Source organism: Tupaia chinensis, unplaced genomic scaffold, assembly GCF_000334495.1.
Source record: "Tupaia chinensis unplaced genomic scaffold, TupChi_1.0 Scaffold000215_1, whole genome shotgun sequence".
NCBI classification, from domain to species: Eukaryota; Metazoa; Chordata; class Mammalia; order Scandentia; family Tupaiidae; genus Tupaia; species Tupaia belangeri.
The window spans coordinates 3062124-3070197 of record NW_006159690.1 but is presented as its reverse complement, the minus strand read 5'-3'; the positions used below and the strand labels follow the sequence as shown (position 1 = coordinate 3070197).

The window sequence follows — 8074 nt, the reverse complement described above, 5'->3', positions numbered from 1 at the left end:
TGAGCATTCTGCCTGTGCCCCTTCAATAGGCATCATGGCGGATCGGCGCAGCTAGGCACTGCACGGCACCTGCCGGTGTGTTACTATTTAAGGTCTCCTGAAAGTCAGCTTGCTTTCTCTCATTCTAAGTTATCCACATCAGGCTTAATTTGTCTATCCTGGAGAGATTCCGAGTTCAGTTGACCCTGCTAAGATTTAAAACTACGGTTCTTGAGTCTAAAGATGTCAACCTAGCCCAGAGACCATTTTGTTTTCTGATGAGGACATCAAAACAAAACACAATGTCCTCAAATAAAAAGATAAAATAAAATAAAAATCTGGTTTTTTCTGAAATCAAAAAAGCATTTTGTAGTTAAGGAAAAGAAGAGACAACAAGAAATAGTAGGTTATTTTGCTTTAATTTCCCAAAATAGCTGTGTGCGTGGGACTATGTTGCAAAACAAGGCAGAAAATCTGTAGACAAGTACGCCTCACTCTGAGGAAAGAACTGACTGGGAAGAAGGCACCAGAAATTGCATTTTGTTTGATTACATGTAAACAGTAAATGGGGAGGAAATTCACCAGGGATAAAGGAACTCGCACTGTCATTTCATTGGCACATTTTAACGATGAAAAATGGCCTCCGTTGCTCGTGCGTAACCTCCACTTACCACGTACTGTAAACAGGACCTGATGTGGAGACGAACACCCACACCGCAGCAGCCCAGAAGGGCACAAGAAGGAACTGACATTAGCATCCGCCCTGGGTCCTCCCTCCCTCCTTCCTGCACAGGCTCCCAAGAACATCTCAATTGGCAGTGCCTTGCAAATATACCGTTCATCAGCAACTCGTTAGGGAAAAAAAACAAATCCTAAAAGCCTGGGCAAATAGCTTCTGTCCATGCTCTTCAATGAGCTGAACTGGGCGGTCCTGGGGTGGAGGGACGTACAGCGATCTGCCTGTCTTCTTAGGTGATAACAGTGGGTGCGGTGCGTCCTGTCCTTTCCTGGAGCTGGGACACCTTCAGAGCGATGGAAATAAGAGGGGCCAACATGACCTGGGGGAGACACAAAGAGAAGAACCATGTCCACCATTTTCTCAACACAGACCCACAGTTCCAGTAACTTCTGAGCCCTAGATCCTTTGGTCTAACTGCCTGCTCCTAGTTGTCCCAGGCTCCTCCAATTCAGCAAGTCTGAAAACAAATGCATGTTCTTTCCCTCAAGACCTATGCGCATGCTCTATTTCAGTTAATCACATGTCATGTAATGTGAACCACTGAGAGTCATTCTCGACATTGTCCTCCCCACATTCCCTTCCTGTAAGTCTAAAGTAACATTTACTTCATCAGTAACTCAAATTAAAATGTGAAAACATCAAATCCTAAAAACCTGGGCAAATACAGTTTTTGAATTACCTTTGCATCTAAATATCTCTTAATGCTGCTCATTTCTCTCCATCCCACTGTTATAACTCTGCCTAAGCCAATCTTCTCTCCTCTCTCTCATTGCTAGGGGACATGTACACTCACCAAGGAGTGACAGAAAGGGAAAAGCGTCCCCCCCATGGGGTGTGGTCATGCTGCAACCCATTCTCCATTTCTCCATCCAGTTGGGATTTGGGGCATGCATGCACATGTACCTAGCATGGTTTTCCACCGGGGCCATGGTCAGCCATGTGGAATCTGGTTCCCTTAACCACTCAGCTACAGGACCAGCCCCAATGTTCTCTTCTTTACCCAAGCCATGACACCTCCACATCTACCTCTCCCTTCTTCTTAATGTTTATTTACCTCTTCCAAGATAGGAAGGGCTCACCCTGAACAAGATACTCATACCATCACCCTCAGCCTCGGTAAGCCAGGAGTGTGGGCATGCAGGTGTACCCAACACGCACAAGAAGACCCGGGAATACAAACTCAGGGTCCTCCCATGTGGGCTGAGCAACACAGAGCATTGCATTACTGCTGCAGCACTGCAGCTGGTCACACATCCTATTTGTTTCTCACACCGTATGCTCAAAGTGATCTTTCAAAATGCATCCCCTGCCCACCACACACACATCTACTTCTTGTTTAAGGAAAACAGATTTTAAAAAAGGGGAGGGGACAATTGTGCTGTTCAAACAAATAAACATTTTTAATAGTTAAAAATAATTACTTACCTAGTTAAATTGCCCATTTTATAGATAAGAAAACTGACACCCAAAGAGATAAAGTGATTTGGCTAAGTGACTCAATGGCAGAGCCAGGAGCAGTATATTTTCCATTGCCCGCTACTGCTTTCTCTCTTCTAAATTTCCCAACTCTGCATGCCTGGGTGAGAGGACAAACCACTTCCACCTGCTGACACCGCCGCTTGCCAGACTCTGTAGGCTTGGACAATCCCAACCAAGTGCTCCAGGTAAGAGGAGCCATCTCCCCAGCAGGATGGTGGTGACCCTGGGCATCCCTGGAACCCTGCACTCTCCAGGGCCATCCCACCTTCTGAGGATGAAGTTTCAGGAGAAATTTATCTTGCATTCTACTGTGTGCCAGACATTTTTCTTATGGATAGAAAGACAAGCACAACTCCCTTCCTCCTTTTCCTCTTGCTCTCTTATTTCCAAGGGTATGAGGCAGACTCTACCGCCCTTGGTTTAAGTTTTAACAATGCCAACAACACCTGGCAATGACTGAAGCTGGAGCCTGGCCACTGGAAAAAATGCAAAGGTGAAGCACTTTCACCTCTTCCTCTTAGTGAAAAGAGCAACCGCACTCTCATATGAGGTACCTCGAGTGGTCAAATGCATAGACACACAAAGCAGAATGATGGTTACCAGGGAAGGAGGAGAGAGAGAAATAGGGAGCTGTTGTTCAATGGCGACAGAGATTCCGTTTTACAAAGTGAAAAAGGCCTGGAGGTCTGCTGGCAAACGAGATGAATATGCGTAACACCACTAAACTAGTGAGTCGTATATGTCTTTTACTCCAATTTTTAAAAATTGACACACGGGCTGGCCCCATGGTGTAGTGTAGTGTAGTGTAGTGTAGTGGTTGAGGGAGCTATACCACTGCCTCGTGATCCCACATGGCTGACTATGGTTTGACTCATGGCCCCAGAGTCTTGAAGAGCGCTCCAGGCACATGTGTGTACCCAAGATCCCAGAAAGATAGGAGACTACGGCATGACCACACCCCATTAGTGGGTGTTTTCTCTGTCTCTGTCTCTCTATTTCTAGGGAATGCATGTACCCTCTGGTAATTAATTTTTTTTAAATTTTAGAGTCAAATCAAAAGAACTGTAAGAGCTGGTTTTTCTCAAAAGTTGATCCTACGTGCCGACCACACTGTGTAAGCATTCTGCATCATTGTCTCCTTAAGTCCATGCGACTACTTTAAGGAGTAGATGCTATTTTGCTATTTGACAGCTAAGGAAGCCAGGACTCAGAAAATTGAAGCAATTTACATGGGAACACACTGTTATTGACTGTCAGGAACAGAATTTAAAACAAGATCTCTCCAACTCCAAAATCTATGCTCAAATCCATTATGCCAGAGGTTTCCAAAAGAAAGAAGAAAAATCTTTGCAGAAAATAAGCATGGCTAATGCTATTTATTTATTTATTGTAGAAAGAGATCTTTGCTATAGGGCATGTGCACTCGCCAGAGAGACAGAGAAAGACAGAGAAAAAGTGAGAAATCACCCCTGCCCCCGGGGGAATGGCCATATTGGAATCCCTTCTCCTCTATTCTTCTCTCGGGATTCTGGGCATGCATGCACATGCCCTCAGTGTGAGTTTCAAGCCTCCAGGTCCAGGACTTGAACTGCAGTCAGCCATGTGGGAGTCTAGCACCTTAACCACTATGCCACTTGCTGGCCCCAAGGCTATTTATTTATTTCACTTTACTTTTTAAAATAAATATAATATCTATATATATATATAAGGTATACCAGATGATATTTTGATATACATAATGAACTAACTACTATAGTTGAGTTAATTAACCGATCAATCTCTTCATATAGTTATCTTTTTTGTTCTGGTGGTGGTAGTGAGAACACTTGATATCTCCTCTTTTAGTAAATTTCAAATGTCTGTATAATAAAGTATTGTTAGTTATAGTCACCGTGTTGTACTTTAGATCTCTAGAACATCTTCATCCTTAAAACTGACATTGTGTACTCTTTGATGTATATTTGTTCCTCCCACCCCTCCAGAACCTGGTAACCATCCTTCTCTTCTGTTTTCCTGAGTTCAACTTCTTTTTTTTTAGATTCTATATGCAAGTGAGATCATGCAGTATTTGACTTTCTGTGTCTGGCTTATTTCACTTAACATAATGTCCTCCAGGTTCATCCAAGTTGTCACGAATGGCAGGATTTCCTCTTTTCTTGTCTTTTATTTTTTCTTTTTGTAAGGCAGAATAATTTCTCATTGTGTGATAGAGATACTACAATTTCTTTATCCACCCCTCTGCCAAAGGAGACAGATTGTTTCACATCTTGGCTGTTGTGAATAATGCTGCAATTAATGTGGGAGAGAGTGGTGAAGATATCTCTGATATATTGATTTCAGTTCCTTGGGGATTTTATTGTTTTGTTTTGTTTTAGGTTTTTGCCATAAGGCACTTTTTTTTTTTTTTTTTTTGCTACAGGGTGCGTGCGCTCACCAGACATACAGAGAGAGACAGAGAGACAGAAAGCGAGAAATCACCCCTCAGGGGGGATGGTCATGCCGCAATCCCTTCTCCTCCATTCTCCTCTGGGGTCTTGGGCACGCACGCACACGCGCCTGGCATGAGTTTCAAGCCACTGGATCCGGGACGCAAACCGCGGTTGACTACGTGGGAGTCCAGTGACATAACCATTATGCTAACTGCTGGTCCCACCATAAGGCACTTTTGCTTGCCAGAGAGAAACAGAGGGAAAGTGAGAAATCATCCCCCAAGGGATGGCCACGCTGCAATCCCTTGTCTTCCATTCTCCTCTCAGGATTCTGATTACACATACACATGCACCCAACATGATTTTTCAAGTTGCTGGGTCCAGGGCTCAAACTATGGTTGGCCATGTGGGAGCCCGGTATTTTAGCCACCATCCTACCTGCTAGCCCGATTTCAGTTCCTTTGGATACATACTCAGTAGTATATACATCATGCAGTAATTCATGTGTGTGAGAGAGAGATGAGGGGTCTAGCCCTGCCACAATCCCCCTCCTCTAGCCCTCTGATGGGTCCTGGGCATTCATGCACATGCCTGCCTGTCTCGGGTTGACCAGGTGTCTGCCGGAATTTGAACAGTGGTGGCAATGTGAAATCTGGCCTTTCCTGAACAGCACATCCACCACTATGCCCAAAGTTGGTCCCCTAGTTTTATATTATATAGATATAATATAAATATATATATAATATATATATATTCTTTTTTTGAGAGGTTTTCTCTACAGGGCACGTGTGCTCACCAGAAAGAGAAACCACCCCCCAGGGGTAATGGCCATGCCGCAATCCCTTCTCCATTCTCCTCTTGGGATCTTGGGCATGCACGCACACGCTCTAGGTGTGAGTTTAAGCCACCAGGTCCAGGACTTGTACTGTGGTCAACTACATGGGAGTACAGCGACATAGCCATTATGCCAACTGCTGGTCCCTATATTTGATATTTTGAGACTCCTCCACACTGTTTTTCACAATGACTGCACCAATTTACATTCCCACCAACAGTGTATGAGGGCTCCCTTTCCTCCACATCTTTGTTAATACTGGCTATCTTTTGTCTTTTTGATAAATAGCCTTTTTATATACATAGAGAAATTTTTTGCTGTAGGGTGGATGCACTCACCAGAGAGACAGACAGAAGACAGGAAGCAAAAATCTTGATCCCCAAAGGGATGACCATGCCACAATCCTTTCTCCTCCATTCTCCCCTCAGGATTTTGGGCACACATGCACATGCACATGTGCCCAGCATGTTTTAAGCCACTGTGTCTGGGACTCGAACAGCAGTTGACCATGTGGAAGTCCAGCAACATAATCATCATGCCATCTGCTGGTCCTGATAAATAGCCATTTTAATAGGTGGTAACTCATTGTGGTTTGATTTGTATTTCCCTGATAATTAGTGATTAGCCATATGTATGTATTTTTTGGAAAAATGTCTACTAAGGTCCTTTGGTAAATGCTATTTATTATTATCATTTATTGCCAGAGGACATATGTGCTCATTTGCATACGTGCATGACAGAGAGAGAAAGCATCCTAATGGGGAGTGGTCAGGCCATGATTCTTTTTCCTTCATCTCTCCATGTTATCAGAGTTTTGGGCATGTATTTACACATAACCAGCATGTCTTTCAAGCTGCCAAGGCAAGGACTGGAACCATGGCTAGCCATGTGGGATCCAGCTCCCTATGCATAATCTCAACTGTTGTACTACAGGGCCAGCCCTGATAAATGTTATTTATTTTTATTTACTTATTTTTAAAAGAATTATTAATATAATTATACTTATTGTTATTATTTTTTTAATTATCTATATGGCACATGTGCTCACCAGAGAAAGACAGAGAGAGAAAAAATGAGAAGATAAGCTTCCAGGTCCAGAACCTGAACCAGGGTTGGGCAAGTGGGAATCCAACACCTCAACCATCACACTACCTGCTAGACCTGGGAAATGCTATTTAAATGGGCATCTTCACTGCAGGTCTTCTCAGAGCTTTTAAGGGTGTGTGTGTGTGTGTGTGTGTGCAGGTGTGTGTTGTGAATCACCAAAATGAGCCTCATGTACCACAACACTTCCTATGCATTTTTGGCTGTGGAGCTCTGGCTGGGGAGCATCTGTCAATATGAATGTTGTGAGGAACACACTTTGGGAAACTCTCTCCTGCTTCCCCTTGGCTCTTCCATTTGGCATCTGTCCTTCAAGTTCTCTTCCCACCCCTGGTTCCCAGGGTCCCTCCTTAGTCTGACATACTTCTGGAGACTCCTTCGGGGGTCACAGTGGAACTCAAACCACTAGGTTGTAAGTCTGCAGACATTTCCAAGAACACATGAAACTGCCTTTCCCCACCTCCACCAAATTTAAAACAAGTGCGCTTTCTGCCAGAAAAGAGGATCAGACCAAGCAAAGTGACAAATAATTAGTGACAGACCAGAAGTTCAGATGAGGGGCTGAGTTAAAGATTTGCTATGTGGGCCCAGCAGATGGAGTAGCTATTACATCACTAGACTCCCACATGGCCAACCACTGTTCAAGTCCCAGATCTGGTGGCTTGAAAATCATGCTGGGTGCATGTACATGCATGCCCAAGATCCTAGGAGAATGGTCTAGAAGGGATTGAAGCATGGCCATCCCCCCGGCCATCTCCCCTGGGAGGGGTGATTTTTCACTTTTCTTCTCACCATCTCTCTGTTTTTCTCCAGCAAGCACACGTCCTATGGCAAAAAATATTTTTAAATTAAAAAAATAAAACAAACAAACAAATGACAAAGAACTTATAGGTTCTCCTCAAGATTATGCCATTTACCATGTTGTAGCCTTACAAAACATTACCACTGGACCCTAGATAGCTCCAAGTAGTGAGCTGAATAAACTTCTATTTCTTTACAAATTTACCCAGCCTCAGATATTTCTGTAAACAACACAACAATGGGCTAAGACAATCTCACAGGCTCGATGGAACCACTATCATTCCCTCCAGTGGGAACAACCAGTTGGGGCACATGGTGTGGGCACTACCTGGGGGTCCTGGTTGATCTTGCTGATGTCCTTCTCGTAGCTATCGATGTAGAGTCTAATGGTGGCTCCTGCACTCCCGGTGCCACTCAGTCGGAAGATGATACGAGAACCATCTGCAAAAATGAGCCGTAAGCCCTGAAAAAAAGATAAGCAGAGAATGTTTTCTCTTATATGCTGGAAGAGACACTGAAGGCTGGCAAGGTACAAGGAGTCCATTTGGAGACCTAATTCCATCCATACTTGATCAGCCGGAGGATTAGATCCTTGATAAATGGCAGCAGTGGAGCCTCATGCATCTGCCTTCTGTCAACCTCTCTCTGCATCCAGCCGATGGGGGCTTAGCTAATGCGGGGAGAAGTATTTCCAGGGTCGGGTGGGAG

At 44.2% G+C, this 8074-nt stretch overlaps 1 protein-coding gene across 1 annotated transcript in view; it reads right to left on the bottom strand.

Moving 5' to 3' along the window:
* Positions 1–379: 379 nt before the first annotated feature.
* Positions 380–8074, bottom strand: part of PGM1 (phosphoglucomutase 1) — a gene marked incomplete in the record, with an annotated part of 97177 nt that continues 89482 nt past the window's right edge. Inside the window, 2 exon segments of the mRNA XM_006147532.3 lie at positions 380–1037; positions 7695–7829. Of these exon segments, the coding sequence (XP_006147594.2) occupies positions 948–1037; positions 7695–7829 (225 nt within the window).